Here is a 21,995-nt window from a genome sequence, read left to right on the forward strand (position 1 = left end):
CAGGCCTGAGTCAGGTTTGAAAGACTGCTTATGGGTAGCACAAGCAGTGCAGCAGGCTAACTAGTAGAATTTGGTAAACCATGTTACTAGGGGCTTCAATGAACCAAGTATATTAATCATGGATAACCCAATTGACATCACATTTAAAATTTCAATATCAGCACTGGTCAGCTAAACAAAAAGTTATAAAGCAGGTCAGAAAACAAAGTCATGGGGAACCCATGCCAAGTCCAACAGGGTCCAAGAAGAATGTTCTTCCTAGGCATCTGAGGAAGCTATAGTGAGAATGCTGGTTCCAATTTACACTAGCTCGAAGAGGTGGTATACACCAGTTGGCCAGAGCTTATTTCCTTCATCTACTACTAATCATTTATAGCACCTCCCAATTTCATACCCTCCTAGCATGCAAGAATGAATAATGGCTCGTCACTTGTCAGTCTCTAAATTGGACAGTTCATTAAGCTGCACTTAGGGGAGTGAGTGAGTACAGGGGTAAAGTCCAGGATAAAGTCCAGGACCACAGTTCTCAGAAAGCCATCCACAATGGTGTCACCTTTGGTAAAGTAATTTGCCTTCCCGCATACCATGCATCAAGGTATAAATACGCTTGTAGGGCCACAGAACACTACAGAAGTTGGCGATTTGTCAAACGGTACATTTTATTCTGTCAAGTGTGGTACATCAATGATCAAGTCCAAGTAAAGCACATCTCGCTCTACACCACATTTTAAACTTACAAATCAGGACAAGATGGAGGGCTGGCCAGTACACATTAGATCAGCCAACGTTCCTTTGTGTCAAAACTAAAAAAGTCCTTTATTCTTTCCATAACACCAGATGCAGCCACAGGACCACACCAAGTAAGAGCATTCAGCACTAGCAATCCATAACACGCTTGTGTTAGAACCTCCAGTAGACCTGAAAGGGAGGGGGAAAAACACATTAGGTGGCATAAAAACACGACGAGCACAAAGTCATATCAAACAGGCTGGTCTCAGTCCCATATCCGCAAGCCTCATCCAGTGAGTCAGCAGGTTGAAATGGTATCATCACCGACCAGATTCGAATTATGTACCCCGCCTCAGATTAAGAGAAAGCGTGAGCCCCACCAACAGGTCTCTGGGACGGGATTAATTTACCACCCTAAAAGGCATGGTCCCCAAGACTGAGATAAATTGGCCTAACAAAATGCTGCTCCTGGAACCGCCCGCCTTTTAGGTTCTATTCGGTAATGCCAACATACAAGGCTCCCCATGAATTTAGTTAGTTCCAGAACCACAATCCTAGCCGCTGCTAGGGGCGAGCAAGTTTGAAGCCAGCAGTTCACCCTGGGTGCAGCTGGACTACGTTAAAGGGAGTCTGCATCCTCAGCTTGTCATTGCTGCTACTTACATGAGTGCAGTAGTCGGCGGGCTCGGTCCACTGTTCACAGATCAAGGCTTCACCACCAACAGGGGTCCTGCAATTACAAACAAAAATTGAAGAAACCAAGACGGCCACAAATTAGAGCCATCCCATAAACAGCATCAAGTCAGAAGTTACAAATCGTCAGTTATCGCATCGGTCGGCTTTTCCTATATCCTTGGGATTCATCACGTTGATGCACGAGTGATTAAAGACAGTGACATATGCAAGAGAGCCTACTTACCACTGCAAGCGAAGCTGGTGTGACCCAGGGAAGGCACGCTCATCACCCACCGTACTCCTTGCTGTAGAAAGGCAGGGACAGGGCATTAGATTCTAGCCGAACAGAACAGGCTATGGTAGTTCAGCCATGGAAAGTCAGAAACAGAAAATTCGTCAGTTGTCGCATCTGACGGCTTTTCCAGGTCATCATTCTGCACAGAGGAAAGGGAGACCAGAAAATTGAGAAATGCCATCTCACCTGAATCTTAAATTCTTGAGCCCTGTAAAGGAAAAAACTAGGGTTAGCGACTGACATTTTAGAACTACACAAGCTACGATTTATAGATTTACGATGGACTCAGAAAAACCTTCTAATCACTGGCAATCAGCCGGTAATTCCAGCTATTTCAGTTTGGTTTTCATCATGGAAACATCTCAAAAAGCCACTAACTCGGTGGCTAAAGGTGAGGTAAGCAGGTTTTAATTTGTGGCAAAACTAGAATTCAAATGTAACCTCTGCACAAAAAGAGAACATTAACATTTAGTGACCACAAAACCCATGACTCGCTTACAAACTGGGTGCAAAGGAGGCGGGGCAACTTTACTTGCAGACCTGGCACTCCCATCTCAAGTTCAGACAAGCTTTCATTGCACAGAAAAGGTTTCAAAAAGCTGGTTTTATATCCAGGAAATTGCTTGAAGTTTTAGGCTTCACGTAACCAGAATATAATCTAGTTCAGTTCCCTGAAGCCCTTCAGTCTAGGTGACATACGACAGAAGTGGACAAGTCACTGCGTGCTAATAAGTCACCTTCATGGGTAAACCTAGTTATAATTACCCACTCAGTGGTAGTCAGGTTGGATAGTGTAGTTTAAGGCTGTGTTGTGACAAGATGACTCCCGACCAATGCATGCATTTAATCAGATAACGCGTTACTGGGATGGGGCTAGAATACATTTAACAGATGGTCGGCAGATCTGGTATAGCCCGTGATATTTGGCAATTTTCAGTTTGCATAGCGTTAGCTCATATGCATCCTTGCTTAGTGCAGCGTGGCTAAGGGTCCATTAATCACTACCTGAAGGCGAGAACTTAAGCAGTCTAAGTTTTGATCAATTTAAACATTAACAGTCTTCATTTAATGCAAGCAAAATTCCATGGCTTCACCATATACTTCAAATATTCAATGTTCTACAGAATTGGTCCACAAAGCCTACTGGGTCCGTGACTGCATAAGAGTCTATACAAAGTAGCAAAACGAAGATTCAAAAACGAGACTGCAGGGATTTCAAATCTGAGGCTAAAAATTAAGATCTCATCTTCAGATTGCGGGGGGGGGGGGGGGGGGGGGAGTAGTGAAAGTGCATCAAATCAGACCTACAACAGTACTATCCAATTGTACATTAAGAGACACTTACCAACTGATGCAGCGCGGTCTTCAAAAACGCTGCGTCGCCACTGGGGCTACAAGCATAAAATGTACTGTCAATATGCAATCGGTACATAACACTACAATGTAACGGGCTCGACAGTGTTCAGAAAAACAGTCTCACCACAAACAATCTGCCGGTAATTCCAGCTGTGTTAAGTGGTATCATCATTAACACCAACCATTATCTTAAAATGAGATTATAGTAATCTAAACTGCATGTCTTACCTGGACTAGCAGGGCCAGGCACAGCTTAGATTTGTTCACCTGAAAAAGAAAACACTCGTTGAAACCGGAGGCAAATTGGCGTCGTTGCACTATCCTTACTGTCACCATAGCTCAATTGACCAATTACACTGGGTTAACTGGTCAGTAGAAGCATTCTAAAGCACGACAAAGTAGGCTAGATAAATCTCGCCTACACACTAAACGATTAATAGAAGTGTTGTGTCTTCAGAGTTTCATAATCAACAGAACATTCTGTGTGGTGCATGAACTCGTCATCATAAGACACCAAACCCCAAGATAAAACGCAGCATACAGCAACAACGTCCAAACTACTCATAACCTGGCTGTCCAGAACCGAATGTGCAGTACGCTGGCTTCTTTACGCGCAGGACATTTCGTTAGTACCAAGGCATTAACTCACCTTCATTTATCAGCCACGAGGCACTGCGGGGTCTGCCTCACCACGTGGTGTCCAATACCTACGAGAGAACAGTGGTTTACGGAATTTGTAATCAATATCAGAGTTAACCATCACAATCTACGCACGCCGCATGCAATTGATTATTTACACATTTGACTACCTGTCCAAGTCAAGGGAAACAGGAGGCAATAGGAAGGTTTAGGCAATGCCTCTCGATCTAAAGCCCGGAGGCAGCGATTGGGCGCGTATGATACGCAGTTATTAATTCACGGCAGTTGTAGGACAGTAGAGTGACTGCTACAAATACAGATCTGAGCTGCCAAAGACCATCCGGCTTACTCTTGCATGACGTTGGAGGTCCTTCAGCTACCGCAAAGCTAAATTCCTCGGTTATCATGCAGATCCGCACTAACGGGGCTACTTCGCCTTAGAATAGTGACCAAAATACAATTTAAAGCAATGTGCATTGCCAGTGGAATTGACAGAAGCCAAGTGATGCGACAAAGTAAGCGGCAAATTTGCACTTTAGTTCCCGTTTAACACCCAAATGTAGCGATACGCAACGAAGGGCTTTAACAAACGGCCTTCCACTGCTGGCAACACATTGCACTTTATTTTTGCATATAGCAAATCTCTAATTACGCTGCCGCCGCATAGAACCAGAGTCCACGGCAATAGGACCGCACTCAATGTGAAAAAGTTTTTCAGAACAGGATATATTTATATGGAGTACATAACTCGAGCCTTACCCAATGTATCTGAAGAGAAGGACTCCAGCTCCTTTTGGTATGGTCTTCAGGCATCTTCCTACGCAAAAAAAAAAAAAGTAAATCAAAACTAGCCCTTGCCACCTTGAAAGTGATCTAACCCCAACACAACACGTTATGTTCTTCCCTGAAATGTTGCTCCTCAGTAACCATCACACTGAGCAGCGACCGTCAAGAAAAGGCGATTCTCTAGGCTCAATTCTATCCACATAAACCACAGCAAGTCTACATGGCTTGGATGAAAGCCACAAAATTAACCCCGAGCGGAGCTTAGATGTGCATTATTCAGTAAGATTTGATGGTCCAGGGGCTATGTAGGCATAGGTCAGGGCCAGGCGCACAACACCCATTGGGCTCACCGGGCTTCAGCCCCCCCCCCCCCCCCGTCGTGTGTGACAGCCCGGCCGAGACAGCCTCGCGGGCTGGCGTCCGTCTAATTGCAGCCGCACCAGACTACTTCACGGGTCTTTAAAAGACCATTTACTCGTTAATGAGGCTTTTGTTGTGTCTTCACCCCTTCTTACAGCCATTCTGCCTATGGCTGGAAGACTTAGCCCCCCCCGAAATATTTTTCAGCCCCCCCCGAAATTTGGCTCTAGTTGCCTGCCTGGTCAGGGCATCTCAAGTCATAGTACCTAACAAATAGAATGCATTGTTCCACTGCACCCGAGTGAGCCAGGAACCGAACTTGCAGTACAACATGTTAGTCAAAGCGCTATTCGGAGTGTAGGCACAAAGCCATTAGGGACTGGTGAATCAATTGGAAGCAGCCAGTCTGCGTTTCAATTTCAGCTGAACAGGCAGATGCCGCACGCCTACTGGGAAGCATCTTTAAGGATACACTGACACTACATCGGAGGACTCCTAAAATTCCATATTATACCCACATCAAATAGTGTGTAGAAGGAGCAGTTTAAGGCTTATCCAGTTATTGAATCATCATTCGTGAAATAGGTCAAACATACTCCATTTAGGCAGAACCAGTTAGCATCAACAATATTTAAAGTTAACGTGGTATTGTACCGGTGTTTAAGGCGCCCATTTAGATGGAGCCATTCCACCATACTTTGCGTTTACACGTTATATATTAGTTGGATCTACACACAAGTGACTGCCCCAATACAAAAGTAGTCCATGTGGCACCATTTAAGGCCTAATATCCGACAACTACGCCCTGGTAAACACTTACCTATTACTTGGGGTCCAGTTCATCTCTAGGCCACGCTGCATATGCCTCTTTCGAAATGGAAATCTACAAGTAAAGTTAAAAGTACTGTCAATTAAGCACATGGTGGTCATTCATATTAATATGAGACTGACATAATAAGCAACCCGATTAAGCCAGTGGTTGAACATATATGGCATGCAATAAATATGGCTCATACGCCCAACCCTGGTGGGTCACTTACGTCCTAAGTTTACAGTTTACATATACAGCTATTAGCAAGTTTGTGTTTCCCTGCAATGTTGCCAGTCCACTACACAGCAAATGGAAACTAGCGACCGTCAAAAGAAACATTTGCTTTTGGCACCTGTTTGACCACACCAGCAACCCAATTTAGTGCTAGCATGGCTTCGATCAGGGCCTGGATTAAAACCACAGGTTAGCGTGATAACTTGCATAACATGTCTTTCACCATGACACATTTAAAATGTTAAAGTTAGGCATCTGGCATGCAACGCGCTATTCGGAGCAACCAATACGGGCTGCTCCATTGTATGTAGATTTAAAGCTGCATTATAGTAAAAGCGCGACTAAGCAACTCGGCTGCGTGGAATCAGACTACCACAAACTGAATTTAGCTTGCCGAGTTTAACAAATAGGCTAAAAGGACGTATATTACCCTGCAATGTCAGAAACCCAGCCGGTAATCAAAATAGACGAAGCAGCTCGTTTCCCCATAGAGAGCAAAATGAAGCAATAGCAAAAAATAATATTTTTCGTTAGCATATATCGTTTATTAGCACGCACTTGGCCCACGCGAAACAGGTAGATTGGTAAATGGAAAACGTATTAGTGAATCATGGCATTTCAAACTCATAATAAGTATTTAAAATAACCTTGAATCTAGTACGCCAAGGAAAAGGGCAGACTGAGTACAAAGTCCTCAAACGAGAGCACATCAAAGAAACGAGTTAATAAAGACAAGCACTAACACATTCCACAAGACGCCATTGTCGCCGAACCACGTGGCACTCGTCCAAGACGCAAACCACTCCACCAAAAAGCACTACGCCACACCAAATGCAACTCGAAAACATAGCTGTAAATAAAGTCCATTATACTAGACTAAAATGGTAAATATTTTGAGTTGTAACATCAAATGAGAATAAAAAAAATCAGCGCCTTCCCAGCGAGAGATTCAGTACACGTTCCGTACTATAAATACAATTAAAACTTTTTCCTATTCACATAATCGGTCGCAAAGAATTCGTGGTCGAAAGCACAATTTACCAAGCAAAATGAAAAACGCGTTACCTTCCCAGCCAGAGCACTCTTGAGCTCCAAGATTGCAGACGGAAAGAAATGAAGGCGGCTGCCAGGGTCTTATAAAGGCGGAACCTCCCAAAACCCCGCCTCAATATTTACCCATTGGCCCGTTGAGCTGCGGATGCTGCCAATGAAAATTATTTTTCTCCTAGGCCTAAGAAGTCTGACCGCACTAAGAACGTAGAGACGCCAGACATATTTAAATGGCGCAAAATGTCGTGTACTCAAATGTAAACTAAACAGTGTAATTAATTACAGCAAGCACTTTTAAAAGTAATTTTTCAAATAGACGTCTTCAAACACGTCAAAGTCAAATAAAGCGGCAGATCGATAAGTATTTATATACCATCTACATTATATTTATTTAAAATATTTTGCTTTGTTTATATGAAAATTTGTATAAATAAATGTCATTACCTAGGCAACATTTGCTCGTGCTTTTCTTTAGCCAATGTTACTGTTGTAATGCAAGCTTCTAAGACGGCCACTCATTATTTGAAGGATTGAGGCTGCTCTTTACAGCCCGTGTTTCTCTTCTCTTTCCATACCTATTCCAAGCTGCTAGGACAACAGCTCCCACGATGCTTTGCTACCGCGCATGCCCACTGGGCTTTGACGTGTGTTTACCTGCGGTGGTGCACGGACCCTATAGCCATGTTCAGGTCCTTGTCCCTGGGCAGTTGGCTGGGGGGTGATGGAAGACCTGCCTACAGCAGAGCCCAAGAGGAGGACGAGGAGGAGGAGGACGAAGAGGATGATGATGAGGAGGCTAGAGAGGAGGATGAGCCTCCCCAGGGTCAGGCCAGGGGCTTGGGAAGTAAGTGCCCCTCCATATCCACATTACTATGTTTTGAATGGAGGGAGCTGATGCTAACTGCAGGTTTAGAGACAATAATATAGATATGCGGATTATGTGGTCTATTTTTTATGCAAAGCAGGAAGAGGCAACTTTCTAGAAGCAAAACAGAATATATTTTTGCCTACAAAAAGCCTCTACCAAAATGATTCCCAGATGTGAGGGGGCCTTAAAGTCAACAGGACCGTTGATACTGAGCAAGATGCAGGCACTTTTCCAAGTTGTAGCACTCAAACCCAATTGGTATGACTTGAGGTAACTTGGGGGTGGTGCTTCTTTGGAATATAATTAGTTATCACTCATGCGTTTAGCACAGTGGTACTTTATTACACAAGTAATACCACACATTCATCTTTACATTACATTTTTGTACTTTAAAATGCAAAGTGTGAAATAAAAGGCTGTAGGTATCGTGTTTTCTAGCACACATTTAGATAGCTAAGAAGTCAACTGTACAACAATTTCAAATATATTTCAATAGTTGTGAAAGCCCATATTGTACTTCTAAGTAATACAAAATATTTTAATAGGATGAAAAAGAAATCAGAACACTTTACTTGGTGATGTGCTAATGATAAATATGTTTTCTGAAACCCAATTTTCACAGATTTACCTTAATACATTATATTGTTTAATCAGTAAAGCTGCAAGGCAGTGGAAAGGATTTTTTCCATTTTTGGGAAATTTACTGTCTGTAAATGACAGTGCACTACCACATCATGCTTTAATAATATACTTATTAAAAGTGAGTGTTAAAATATGAACTGAGAAATACTCCTGCTCTTATGGCAATGTTAATAGTAAACAGAGAGGCAAGTCAAGGATCATGTGTTCCCTATATGTGAGCTAGATTCTTATTACACATGGAACAAACGTTTAGTCTGTGTAATCAAACAAAATAGGGTTTTTTTGTGCAATAGAAATGCTGAACTCCCATATTTGAAGGTGCACTGGTATGTGAGAATGAAACAAAAAAGCGTCTCTGTAAAATAAAACATTTGCCAATGATCGCACAATTTGGCACCAGTTTACTGTCAAGTACATTACTATTAGGTCAAGTAGATTATTTAGGTGACTCGACCTGCAGGTCTAATAACATTTTTATGATTTTTCGAGGCCTGAGAATATGGGATGTCTACTTAGAGGTGGTTCATCTCACACTGGCGTTGTACACATGGATTTACGGTTGTATGCCATTGTGCATATCTTAAGTCTGTAGTGTATTTTACTAAAAACTGGAGGGTTGTGTATAGGGCCTGATAAAAGGTGTCTTTTGAGTGGCAAATGCATATCTGTCAATCAGTTGGCTTACAATTGCAGGTCATGTGAGGTCTTAATGAGGGTAATCCCATTAAGATGAACAGAAAATTGTCCAAACGTGTGTTTTCTTGTTGATCTGTAACACATTGTTATGGATAAGTTGATTTGCAGAGTGAGAACTGTTATGCATCGGGGGTAACGGTCAAAACGGTTTCCAGTAATGTCAGAAAGTTTCTTGATCAGCAAGTTTATCAGCTAGTTTTCTTTTTAATCAAGTGCTTTGTAGATTTTCTTAAGTTTGCAGAGGTGGTCGTTCAACATCTCAATACCTTTTATCTCTTTGGAGGTCTGCTGTTCTTGTGAAACCAAGAGCACATGCTTCTATCTGAAGGGCTTTGTTTTTGTAGAAGTTGCTGATACTTGATACTTTGCCTGGCAATCGATCCACATCGGGGAAGCATATGACATTGTGGTTTGGATAATTGCATTGATTACACACACTCTGCTCTGCACAGGAGGAGAAGCTACAATGCTACCAGTTTGGTTGATGCTTTCTTGATAGTTTCTCTGTGTCGTTTCTTCAGTTGAGTTTAGAGTGGAGTATCACCTCAAGGTAGCAACTACTGTTTTTACACTTTTTTTTATCTTCTTTATTGAGGAGGATCTGCAGATGCTCTTTAATCTTCTTTCTGGGGAACAGTGTTTGGTAATTGTGCTTGTGTTGAGGTTTATCTGCCAGTCACTCTACCAGCCAGATAGTCTACTGAGGGATGGTTTAAGGTTCTTAGATACTTCTTTTCACTGTCGGCCTCAAGTCTGTAGTAATAACATTTTGTAAAAAGATTGGATAGAAATGGTCCAATAAATGATCCCTGAGGAACCGCAGCAAGGATATGGCATACTTTGGAGCATTCTCTCTTACGGTTACATGAAAGGTGTTCCTCTGCCAAGTAGGAAAAATGTGCTCCACAAAAAAGTGCCGTTTTTTTTCTTGCTTAAAATGGCATTGCCAAAAGGTTTGCTGTGCTAAATTCACCACCCACTCAGCTTTTAGGAACATGCAGAGCTCAATCAAAACAAGCATTGGCATAGCCAATAGGTCTCGCTTTTGGGACCTTTATAAGGATTTAGTTATGCAGCACAATATCCAGGGTACAACAACATCAACTGTTGCATGGCTAAACACTTATAAGGTCCCAAAGGCGAGACCTATTGGCTATGCCAATGCTTGTTTTACTAGTGCCCATGCTGCGCTTTCACATTCATGGAGGCCGCGCCTCTTTCTTTGGACAAGCTGAGACTAAAGAGAGGTGTGCAGCTGCTATTAAAATGAAAGCACGGCATGGGCGCTTTTACAACAACAAAAAAAAAATCTGTCAACTTGACAAACAGATGCCTTTTTTGTCAAAGCACCCCAGTATCTAATATGAGGCAAGTAATCTCTAGTTTCATGTGAATCAAGTAAATAGGTGTTAGTCTTGACAAAAGTCAATATATGTAGTGCTTTGGTGTAGGTGGACTAGATGGCAGTAAATTAAATATTGGCCATTTGTTTCTGTGTAGGACGATATTTGTTTTAGGTTATGGTCCACAACACACTGATTTATTCTGACATTCTTCCCGACTTCTTTCCTCAATCGGTGTGGAGTTAGTAATGGCAAGATAGGGGCGTGGATTAGAAGGATTTAAGTTGTCACTCAGAAGAGATATTAGGCATTGTAATAAGTGGTATCAATAGCCAAAGGAGAAGCTTTGAGGGACTTCAGCCCATGTTTGAAATAAAGAATTTAATATCCAAGATATATAGAGCATGACCCTCCTTTAACTGGGCGATACGTAGCTCACAATTCTAGCTATACTCACAGAGGAGGTGATATTACCTTTTCCTTACGATGGACGTTTCTATTTTATGAAAAAGTGTGGTGTAACATTTAGTTGCTAGATAAAAAGGAGACAATTTCTGCTAGAAACCCCCCAAAATAAACTAGAAGCCTGAAAGTAATACAACCATCTATAAGCACAAGTCTGGAAGAAACCTATGTACTACCCAAAACAGACGTGAGTCCCTTGTTTACTTTGCCACTGGATTCAAGCAAGCCTGGCTGAAGACGGCTGAAATGCCAGAAACCGGTCCTAGGAAGCTTGTTTCCGGTCCAGGGAAGGCATGGCTTGGCAGTTCGGGCTGGACTGTTCCCATGAGGCACAGGGTCAGACTGATTTGCATATGGCCATGTCTGAACTGGGGTTGCAGAGTGGGCTAAAGAACGGTGATGGATCAAACCCAGATCTGTTGACTGTGTGTGAGTGTTTGATTGGTTCTGATGCTCCGTCCATCACCACCCCCTTTTGTACCGCTTTCTACCCAAAACAAGCCCAGGTCCTACCAGAAAAAATAACAGTAAGGGCAATACTGTGTTAGAAAATGAAAACCAACATTTTCTTACACTGCTTACCAAAGAGCCCCAATATCCTTGCAAAAGAATAGTTGCTAATGCAATTCTAAATAAATGCCACCATTTTCAAGACACCCACAGAAAGGACTATAATGGCCACCTCAAGTAGTGCTTCTGCTTTACTTGCACACGAGGAGACCCAAGAGCTATAGCATGAAATAAAAAGAGGAACTGATGACAGCCCTCATGAACAAAGAAACAGGACAAGAAAACGTATGGGGACATGGAAACAAACGAGAAAAAAAACACATTCTTGATGCACGTGCAGGATAAATATGCAAATGCACTATTATAATGCTAAGTCTTTTTCTGTAAAGTCACATATTCAAATGTTTGTCTGCGACTGACCCTGTTCGTTTGTTGAAAACAATTAGTGTAGGGCGGACCTGAAATAAGAAACCTGTGTCATACAACCATTTGAAACAACATTAAATCAAAAAATGTCACACACTCTATTATTAGCATGCATAAATATCATTAAAGCCCAGATCTCTACCGACCATATACAATTTTTCCCATGCCAGGGCACGCAACTGGGTAAAAGCATAGCAAAATGGGCTGTGTAAAACGCCACACTATGAAGACTGCATTCCCATCAAGCTACAACCTACATAGCCATGAAAAATTATTGTATTTATACATTTAGCCAAATACAGCTATCAGTCTTTCAAGTCTGACATATTTTTAAGAGACAGTTGAATGACATAACCTGGTCAATTCAAAAATAAACCAAATCACTTCACCAAAACGAATATGCTCTGAAACACTCACAATCTGAGAAGCCTAGAAACAATAGGACATGGGGTACAATAAGAGACCTAAATAACCGAAAACAGAATAGCAACATTGACGCCACCCTGCATAAGGTTGAAAAAGCATTTTCTAAAGCAAACCAAGCCAGCCATGAATCAACGGCAGTACGCAGTAAGCCAGTGAAGCCACGAGGGGTATACAAAAAAACCTCAATCAAAAAAAGTTAACAACAAGCCCGGGAGTGGTGCGCGCATGCGCTCTAAAAGGAATTTTAAAAAAAAGCATGGCGAAGGTGCGTGCGCTCGCGTGCAGCCTGCTCTTTTTCAAAGCACATACTTGTGCTGTGGCGCGCCGCTGCGCACTCCCGCAAGCTGCATGCCGCCACAAGCACGAGTATGTGCTTCGAAAATGAGCTGTACAACGGCTACAGGTCTCCTATGAAGCGCATGCGCGCTGCGTAGGTGAGACCTCAAAACAAGCAGGGAACCACTGGGGAAAGATACAATTGGAAAGGGGAGATTACCTCCTTTCCAACGATATCTACCCTGTCTGAATTGGTGAGTGGTGGCATATCTCAGCCACATAAGCACTTACGTACTTACCATAAGCACCGATGCAGTGAAGTGAAATGAACCGATCTGCTCATTTCACTCTCAGTGTAATGACAGCACGTCAATTGTCATTAGAAACCAAAAAGGCATTGGGCTGTTAGGGAAGCTCTTTCATTAGCAGCCCAACCTCAAAACAAAAAAAGAAATCCATCTGGTGTTCACAACAGATGGATTTCCTGCACCTAATGCAAAGACGTGCTAGAGCTGTCCTCAGCACCCAAGCGCTGCTGTGATGGATGGCTCCACCATGTCCTTTGCATACAAGGGGTTAATAAGCATTTACATCAGCCCCTCAGTCAGAGGCTTTTTCTTCATCCTCTGGTTGAACTGTTAACGTTAAAACCATGCATTATAATGTCTACTACTCTAAGTAGTTAATGATTCGTTGAGTGTTCTTTCCGGCACCCAAACTGTTCTTTTGAGAGAAGTGCTTCACTAGATGCACAGTCACCAAAACTGACGAAGAGGACTTTTTTGAATAGCTTTTATAAACCCAGATGGCAGATTTTGTTGGTCTGTAGTTTGCAGCATCTGTCAAAGGTTTCTGATTGAGTTTCTTTAAAGACCTTGGGGAAGTATTGGTGCCACACAAATGCATTGAAGATCTCGGCAAGATATAGTGTTGCTGCAATTGAAAGCATCTTGAAGCCAGGTTAGTTATTCCATCTCTTTCTGGTGCCTTGCAGTTTTTCATTTTCTTTACAAGACTAAGCACTTCATCCTTTGAGATTCCTTAATGTTCACAGCTTCTGTTTCAGGTGGATACAACTTCTCCTTTTTGTTATTTTGCTGGCCTAATTAGGCTTGAAGGATGTTTATAGTGTATCAGCAAGGAACTCTGCCTTGTCCATGTTGGTATGCAAGGGGAGCCTTACCTTATATTGGTGGGTTTAATTCCTTTTTGCCAGTAAAATGACTGCTCTCCATACAGACTTGTTGGAGTCATTCAAGTTAGCTATGTCGGGTTTCCATTTTTCACCTCGATGCTGACTTATTTGCTCCTTCCGTGAGCAAGTTGTACTTCTTCAGAAGGGCAGGAGAGTGGTACGTCTTCCACTGTCATCTTGCTCTGTGTGTGTCATTCTGAAAAGATTTCTTCTATGTGGTTTCTTTTACTTATATGTCCCTCCTTCTCGTGTCTAGTTCCCTCCCTGGAGTATTGGCCTATTACTGGTATCCTTTCCCTGTAGGGTTTTTCCCTTTGGGATTGGGCACTCTTTTTGTTGTTGTTGCAGAGTGAACGGGCACGCTGCTCGTGTTACACTGTGGGTGAGTTTTCAGATTAGGCGCCTGTACTACACCTCCCGTTTCATTTGTTCCACCCCCTCCTCGGCCTCTCTCCCACCCTGCTTTCATGTTCTCCTAGGCCCCGCAAACCATTGTTCCGGCGGCGCTGCCACCAGTCCGACTGTGGTGTTCTTTTAAGTTTCTTATTCTCTTTTTTTTTTCTTTCTATTTTGCATGCAATCATTACCATTTGGGAGCCTAGAGAAGGATGCATGTTCATGAAAGATTGGTTTGATCATAGTCTTTCGCCGAACAACTCTTTAGTGTCGTAATTTTTTGGCTTACTTAGCTTAGCTGAACTAACTATAATGGCGGAATTTCTATGGTTTTGTACAAGTGAAATGTCCAACTAACTATAACATCCCTGAAACCTATGGTTTTTTCAGTGAATTTCAGAGGTTTTTTTAAATACTAATTTCTAACTATAATGTCCCTGAAACCCATGTTTTTTTCAGTATATATGTATATATCCAGAATTGCAAATAGTAAATAACGCACTCTCAGAGGTCTGTTTGCTTAAACTATAAGTTTTATTCCTTAACCGCCACACCATATGTGTCTTGATCACACGATAAGACAGCTTTGCAAGGACGTGCATAAATAAACAACAGACATAGAAGAAGGACTAATGTTTAAATTAACCCTCATCTCACTTCTTTCGTGGTGGCCATTTTGTAACATGTACGAAGGATCTATACAATATGTATTTCAATGCATTACCTTCAATGATCAGTATAGATAACCTGTTATAATCAAAAAGAGAGAGGAGAACTAGAGAGGCTAGTCCGTTTTCCCAGTTTATATGTTAGTAATCAATGAGATCTAGCTCTGGTTTAAATTGTTTGTATGTCTGCGGGTGGGAAAAAAAAACATTAGGTTTTTTATGAAGGCCCTCACCCACCAACCTAGTTGGTGGCATGCTTCATCATTGGGCCCCACCCGAGGTACCGAGTGTACCTCAGGTGTGCTTCAACGCCAGATTACTGCGGAGCGGTTTTTTTTGGTTCGTGAGGGTGCTGTGAGTGTGCTCTGAGTGAGGTTTAAAATACTGTCCTGGGTGTCCCAAAGACTGTTTTAATAGTGGGCCCCAGGCAGTCGATAAAAACAAAGGCTGTGGGACGTGCACCGTAGGCTTATGGCCTCCGACGTCCTGTGCGGTCAACTAGTTTCAGCCTGGCCTTTTCTTCTATTGGCTTTCGTCAGGACCTTTATATGTGTGGGGTGTTGCAGGGGTAGTTATGAGTTTGTCAGTGCCCTGTGTGTAAAGCACACGATACGGTGCTTATATGTGCAAGAGGTGTTTCCTCTCGGGTTGTACACCTGATTGTAGCGAACAACTCAGCATGGAGCTCAGCCGGGGGCCAGGACCATGTGCACTTGCGCGATGCCTCAATTAACCTGTTGTCCGGGCAGAGGCTCAGCCTCTGTCCGGACAACAGGTTCATTGAGGGTCCAGCGACATCGCGCAAGTGCTCATGGTCCTGGCCCCCGGCTGAGCTCCATGCTGAGTTGTTCGCTACAATCGGGTGTACAACCCGAGAGGAAACACCTCTTGCACATATAAGCACCGTAGTGTGTGCTTTACACACAGGGCACTGACAAACTCATAACTACCCCTGCAACACCCCACACATATAAGGTCCTGACGAAAGCCAGTAGAAGAAAAGGCCTGGCTGAAACTAGTTGACCGCACAGGATGTCGGAGGCCATAAGCCTACCGTGCACGTCCCACAGCCTTTGATTTATCGACTGCCTGGGGCCCACCATTAAAACAGTCTTTGGGATACCCAGGACAGTATTTTAAACCTCACTCAGAGCACACTCACAGCACCCTCACGAACCAAAAAAACCCGCTCCGCAGTAATCTGGCGTCGAAGCACACCTGAGGTACACTCGGTACCTCGGGTGGGGCCCAATGATGAAGCATGCCACCAACTAGGTTGGTGGGTGAGGGCCTTCATAAAAAACCTAATGTTTTTTTTTCCACCCTCAGACATACAAACAATTTAAACCAGAGCTAGTTCTCATTGATTACTAACAGTATAGATAACCAGCATCTGACAACATATTACATTCATATGTTTAAGGTTCAGACAACATATTACTTGCATATACTTCAAGGGTCAAATCATGCTGCTGCATAAGGCTTGTTATGATAGTTAGGATACGTAATTGAGCGCGGACTAGTGCCACTATCATCATGGAGCCAAGGATCTTAGCAGTGCATGCATACTCCCAACAATACTGTATACCGTATTGTATGGAAGAATGGTAATGACCGCGGACTGGTGCCACAATTACCATACAACTCAAAGCAAATTAACTGCTCTTAAAAGACCAGTTTTGTGCAAATAGGGTTAGCAAAAAAATTACCAAACGTGGGTTACACATTGTAGGCGGACTAGTGCCCGAGGGTCTTATTTGATCCAGCCATAAGACAAAACCTGTTGGCCACTACACATTATTCTGTGATTTGTAAGAGACAGCTTGATGTGAGGGTTTCCTTTAAGCCAAGTGGCAATTAAAACAAGCAAGTACTCTCTTCTATGAAAAAGTGACAACAAAACAAAACTACAAGATCTGGAACTTAATGTGATGGAGTGTAATTAAAATGTCTCTTATCTTATCGAAAGTGCTGATGTCGGTCCTGATGAAGAAAAGGGTAGGGAACCCGTGATGTTCCTTGAAAAGTGATGGGTCCCTTCCTTTCCTCCTGTGAAAGAAAAAAACAAGATCAATGATTAAAACCAATATACAACTCAAACCAGTAAGTAGATATACATTACTATTGGCAGATCCCTATGAGAAGTATATCATCACAGTTCAATACAAGGAAGTAAAACATTTCAGTCTTCGTGCAAGTGAGTTACTAATTCCTCATCAAGGTTATGCCCTCCCGGGAATCTAGTTTCAAGTTCAATTATCCATTTGGACTCTTTTTTTTCCTTAGTGCTAGTTCCCTGTTCCTCCCCTATTACTAAGATTTACCTGCTCAATGGCAAAAAATCGGAGAAGGGAGTTATTGGATTGATGTTTCTCCTGAAAGTGTCGGGTGATAGGGTAGTGTAGATCCACATTGGTGATGGCTCTCAGATGTTCTTGGATACGTTTCTTAACCATGAAGGTTGTGCCTCCTACGTATCTGAGTCCACATGGACACACAAGGACCTAGATGACGTAGTTAGTGCTGCATGTGAGGAACTTGTTTGGTACTCACTCCCTGGTTCAAACTGACCACAGACCTCTCAGATGGCTAATACAGATGAAAGGGGAAAATCCATAACTACTAAGGTGGTCCATCTCCCTACAGGGAATGGACTTTGAAGTGGAACACGGACCAGGGACTGCCCATGCCAATGCAGATGGACTTTCCAGGTTCTTCCACTTAGACAATGAAGACTCCATAGGGCAAGGTTAGTCTCATCACCTTTCGTTTGAGGGGGGGGGGGGTTGTGTGAGAAAGTGCCATCTTTCTTGCATGGTATGCCCCCACTTTTTGCTGAATTGCTGAATGTACTTTGACTGAGTGTGCCCTGGACTCCTGCCAATCAGGTTCCCAGGGCCTATGTTGCTTCCCTACAAAAACCTCAAACCCAAATTGGCAAGCCCTGGCCACATGTCAGACCCTGGTAAATGGTACCCTAGGTACCCAGGGCCTTTTGACCAGGGAAGGCCTCTAAGGGCTGAAGCACTCATTGTGCCACCCTTAGAGGCCCTGTACCCTAAAACACACACTGCCCTTGCAGGCTGAGTGTCTGGGTACAAGACAAAACAATGAGTCGACACGGCACACATCCCTGTGTGCCATGCTCACCACCTACACAGCCACCCCTCTAGCTGGGTGCCCTATGCCAGTGGTGTGGGCACAGGAGCATGAGCCCTGTGCCCCCACAGTACCCAAGTCCATTCCTGGGCCCTGTAAGTGCAGTGCTGCCATTTAAGAGTACATGGTGCTGAGAGCTCGTCAAACACGAACTCCACAGCACCATAATGGCAACACTGAAGACTGAGAAGTTCGGTATCAAACTTCTCAGAACATTAAACCCGCACTGATGCCGGTGTGGGATTTAATGTACCAAGCACAAAAGAGGGCATCTTGGAGATGCCCCCTGAAACCCAACCTACAATCCACGTCTGGTCTGAGAGGCTGCCTAGGCTGCCACACAGCAGACATGTTGCTGGACCCCTAGGTAGGAGAGCCCCTGCTCTCCTGGGCCTGCAACAATGCACATCCTGGGCGAGGTGCTAGGTCTCCTTCCCCCCAGGATGGACAGGGGGAAGCTTCAAAGGCATGCCGCCTCTGTGAGCTTCCCCAGGCCACTTGCAGCCCCAACTCTGGCGGGAAGCCTGGCTGAAAACCACAAATAAAGGACAGGGGATGTGCCAGCCTGCCAACCCCACCCATCAGGTGGGGGAGGCGAGGAGAAGCACATCTCGGGGCGCTTGCCATCTTGAAGATGGGAGGCCCTACCCAATCAGGACTAGGCTACTGCCCCCCCTCCCCTCCCACAGGAGAGTGGCAGAATAGGGGGTGTACCCACCCCAGGACAGGGACCCATTGGTCCCTGCCCTTTACCTACCTGTAACGCCCCTAAATCTAGTATTTAGGGGCACCCGGAACCTTCCTTCCCCAGATTCCAAACAACAAAGAAATGCAAGAAGAAAGAAGACCTGCCGTGCAGCTGCTAAGAAGAGGAAGACACCAACTGATTTGGCCCCACCCCTACTGGCCTGTTGAACCTCGAACCTGCTCCTGCTACATCCTGGCACCTCTTGTGCCAGCAACCTCACAAACCCCGGAGGACCTGGCTACCTTTTGGCTCGAAGCACCTGGGACTCCCATGAGCAGAAGCTCTGCTCAAAATCAGCTTCTAATCCCTGGCTTCAGCCCGGAACCGCAAACCCTGCACACTCTGCACCCGCCAAGCCTGGCCTGTGCCGGAGTGAACAAAGACCACGTGGACGACCCCCCCCCCCCCCCCCCCCCCCTGGCGACTGTGACCCCGAGTCCGGCACCCAAGGTCTTCCCTTGACGCTCCTGATAACACCTGCAGCCTCAGAACCAGGTACCCCCCCAACCGCGATCAACAGAGGGTAAGATTTCCCGACACCAAAAGGCACCCCTGCACCCGGCGCCCTACGGCCCCCTGTGCCCAACTCCTGGGTACCTACCTATCCTCCAACTACCCAACTCACCTCTCGAAGTGGTGGTGGCACCTGAAAAATCTTCGTCCCCGAGCTTGCAGCCTTTTTCCAACCAGGAGCTTTCCCATTGAAATCAATTGAGCGACCGAAGGCTCAAAAGCACCCTGCACCCAGCCGCCTGAGTGGCCCTGGCAGTGTAACCTCTACACCTATCTACTTCCCCATTTGCACTGAGCAAGTGACCAGGAGCACAGCTCCCACAGCCGCGTGGCCTGCTAGTCAGCAGCCACCAACCAAGGCCTCCCTGCCTCCCATAGGATAACATTGGGCCTAACTCACTCTGCACCCGGCTGCCCCTGTGCCGCTGAGGGTGTAACAACTGTACCTACCTGACCTTGGGAGACCCCTGAGTCTGTCCCCAGAACCTTAACTTTGCCAGTCGAGTACTTACCCAACAGCCGATAACTCCATTTTCTCGACAGGGTAGCATTGACTGGTTTCTTCTGAAATTTCTTCTAAGTGTGGAGTTTCTAAAACTTTAAATATTCACCAAAAATCAGCCGAGTAACGAAAACGAAAATACTCACCTTATTTTAAGAGAGATCCCAGTGCTGGATCTTGGTGCCCAGCACTGACCCTGAAAAATACTCACAACCGTACTTACCAGTAACCCAATTTTCTTCCTTAGGAAACCATGGACTATTTTTCTGTTAAATTTCTTCTGTCGATTTGTGCAAACTTTAAATATTCTTTAAAAATCGTGCTAACTGTGAAAACGTAATTACGTACCTGTTTTAGCTAGAGATCCCAGTACTGAGTCTAGGAGCCCAGTACTGGAATACAAAAGTAACGAGAACCTACTTTACCTGCAACTGGAATTTTCTTCCTTAGGGAATCATTGACTGTTTTTCTATGAAATTGCTTCTGTCAACTTTTAAAATAGGTAAATATTGCCTAAAAATCACAGCAGTAACTAAGTCGACTTTTATCACTTGTTTCTAAGAACTGTCCCAGTCCCAGGACAGAATCTAGGATCCAGTCCTGGAGTTACAAAAGTAATCCTGAATGTAATCTATTGTAAATAACTTCAAATTCCCATTGAGCTCAATGCATTATTGTGTTTGAAATTGTGTTGCCTTTTGCAACAACCTGTAACCAGTATTTACAAAAGTCAATTGCATATTGCAAAAGTATTTACCTAAAGCATCTCATTCTGAGAAAGTATATTTTAATACCTATTGTTGGTTCTAAAATAAAACAGACATATATTTTTTTATGTAAACCATTGGCCTAGAGTTCAGTTATTGAGTGTGTGAGACCATTTGCTGACTGAGTGTGTACAACAAATGCTTTACACTGTCCTCTGATACTGCCTTACTGCTCCACCAAGCTACCACTTTAGAGAGAAAGGTTCTATCTAACTTTAGCCTCTGCCAAACGTCTGGGGACTGTGGACTCTGCACACACTGTACCTATTTGGGAACAGTATATACAGAGCCACTTTCTCACAACTGTGGAATGATCTTCTTATTCTTGAACCCTGGTACCTCAAATTCCTTAATAATGTGGCTAAATTTGTATGCTTTGCAATGTCTGCACGGATAAAAACCTTTAAGGTTATGTAGGTTCCTGCTGCGGGTTTCTATAATGTCACCTTTTACTAGAATATCTTTAAGACTTCTCCCTCTCCTGTAGGTCACCAACGGTCTGTCACTTATGCTACGACCTATGAGATTATCTGTTTTCAGGATCTTCCAGTTGTCAGCTAAGACTTTATGAATATATTTAGATTGATGATTGAATGTGGTGATCACCCTAGTCGATGTTTCATCCATGCCGTTTTTTAGGTCTCGCCTGGAGAACGCAGCGCGAAGCGCTGCTATCGCCAGCGAGATCTATTGTTGCTGACTTGCCTCGGAAGTGGGACAGGAGATGGGCACGCGCAGGCTTTGGCGGATTTGAGTTGGTGTACGCGCACGTACACCAACTCGCACGTGTGCACATCTCCAGTCCCCCTTCCGTCCACGCAAGCCAGCTGCATGCAGTAACTGCGCCACCAAACACAACCAGCCGCCCCCAGCCAGTGCACGCGTACTAGATCACTGAACAACAAACACACACACCAGCCCCCACGTTACAACTGAGCCCCACTCACCGGGCTCTTTTGTGGCTGCTACAGGCTCCGTCTCAGGACTCCCCTAGTCTAATCTCCTCTGCCTCACATGACCTGGAACACGCGGGGCTTCCCTCACTCATGGGAGCCCCGCACTTGCATCGGCGGCCTCTGCTGCCACTTCTTACCCAGGGCTTCTCATTACTTCTGCCGCCACCGCGGGGCTCTCCCTCAGGCATGGGAGCCCTGCGTCACCACTTCTCCTCTCGGACAGCCACTCCGTGCGCGCGGGCTTCCCGCGGAAGGCGGAAGTCCCGCCCCACGACAGGCATGACGCTGCCTGACTTCCGGTTTTCGCGCCGAATCGGGCCGGCGGCGGTGATACCTTCACTCCAGATTCAGCCAGCAGGGTTGGAGCACTGGCGCAGAGAAAGCTTGGCACCCGTCGCTGCGTACAGATGCTATGCATCTCATTGCAGCTTAAGGCCGTGGGATCCCTGTAGTAAATCGAGCCGGTCCGACTCCTGTTTCGGAAGCACCATTATTTTTAGCTTT

General features: G+C 44.5%; 1 protein-coding gene, 1 long non-coding RNA gene, 7 other non-coding genes and 1 pseudogene across 11 annotated transcripts in view; 1 reads left to right on the plus strand and 9 right to left on the minus strand.

Moving 5' to 3' along the window:
- Positions 1–634: 634 nt before the first annotated feature.
- LOC146857141 (uncharacterized) lies at positions 635–7,012 on the minus strand. 3 transcript variants are annotated; one of them, XR_014979859.1, is made up of 10 exons: positions 6,951–7,012; positions 5,661–5,723; positions 4,454–4,511; positions 3,705–3,762; positions 3,284–3,322; positions 3,045–3,090; positions 1,886–1,907; positions 1,649–1,709; positions 1,393–1,459; positions 635–918 (listed from the first exon to the last, which is right to left on the minus strand). It is a non-coding gene; the product is annotated as an uncharacterized LOC146857141 (long non-coding RNA). The 3 variants fall into 3 exon arrangements; XR_014979857.1 differs by lacking the exon at positions 6,951–7,012 and adding an exon at positions 5,881–6,066; XR_014979858.1 differs by lacking the exons at positions 1,886–1,907; positions 6,951–7,012 and adding an exon at positions 5,881–6,066 and having other exon boundaries at positions 1,649–1,838.
- LOC146857142 (small nucleolar RNA SNORD99) lies at positions 987–1,061 on the minus strand. The gene has a single exon (XR_014980320.1). It is a non-coding gene; the product is annotated as a small nucleolar RNA SNORD99 (small nucleolar RNA).
- On the minus strand, positions 1,530–1,600 carry LOC146857143 (small nucleolar RNA SNORD49). The gene has a single exon (XR_014980347.1). It is a non-coding gene; the product is annotated as a small nucleolar RNA SNORD49 (small nucleolar RNA).
- On the minus strand, positions 1,781–1,841 carry LOC146857144 (small nucleolar RNA SNORD49). The gene has a single exon (XR_014980353.1). It is a non-coding gene; the product is annotated as a small nucleolar RNA SNORD49 (small nucleolar RNA).
- Positions 1,983–2,054, minus strand: LOC146857145 (small nucleolar RNA SNORD65). The gene has a single exon (XR_014980396.1). It is a non-coding gene; the product is annotated as a small nucleolar RNA SNORD65 (small nucleolar RNA).
- Positions 3,160–3,229, minus strand: LOC146857146 (small nucleolar RNA SNORD65). Its single transcript, XR_014980393.1, has one exon. It is a non-coding gene; the product is annotated as a small nucleolar RNA SNORD65 (small nucleolar RNA).
- LOC146857147 (small nucleolar RNA SNORA44) lies at positions 3,978–4,105 on the minus strand. The gene has a single exon (XR_014980373.1). It is a non-coding gene; the product is annotated as a small nucleolar RNA SNORA44 (small nucleolar RNA).
- On the minus strand, positions 4,587–4,721 carry LOC146857148 (small nucleolar RNA SNORA16B/SNORA16A family; annotated as a pseudogene).
- On the minus strand, positions 5,919–6,061 carry LOC146857149 (small nucleolar RNA SNORA16B/SNORA16A family). The gene has a single exon (XR_014980296.1). It is a non-coding gene; the product is annotated as a small nucleolar RNA SNORA16B/SNORA16A family (small nucleolar RNA).
- A 544-nt stretch (positions 7,013–7,556) lies between the features above and the next one.
- LOC146857150 (synapse-associated protein 1-like) overlaps positions 7,557–21,995 on the plus strand; it is a 105,510-nt gene continuing 91,071 nt past the window's right edge. Inside the window, exon 1 of the mRNA XM_085647627.1 lies at positions 7,557–7,779. Within this exon, the coding sequence (XP_085503753.1) occupies positions 7,617–7,779 (163 nt within the window). The 5' untranslated portion in view covers positions 7,557–7,616. The remainder of the gene's footprint in view (positions 7,780–21,995) is intronic.

This window comes from Triturus cristatus, chromosome 3_2 (genome assembly GCF_964204655.1).
Source record: "Triturus cristatus chromosome 3_2, aTriCri1.1, whole genome shotgun sequence".
Lineage (NCBI taxonomy): Eukaryota > Metazoa > Chordata > Amphibia > Caudata > Salamandridae > Triturus > Triturus cristatus.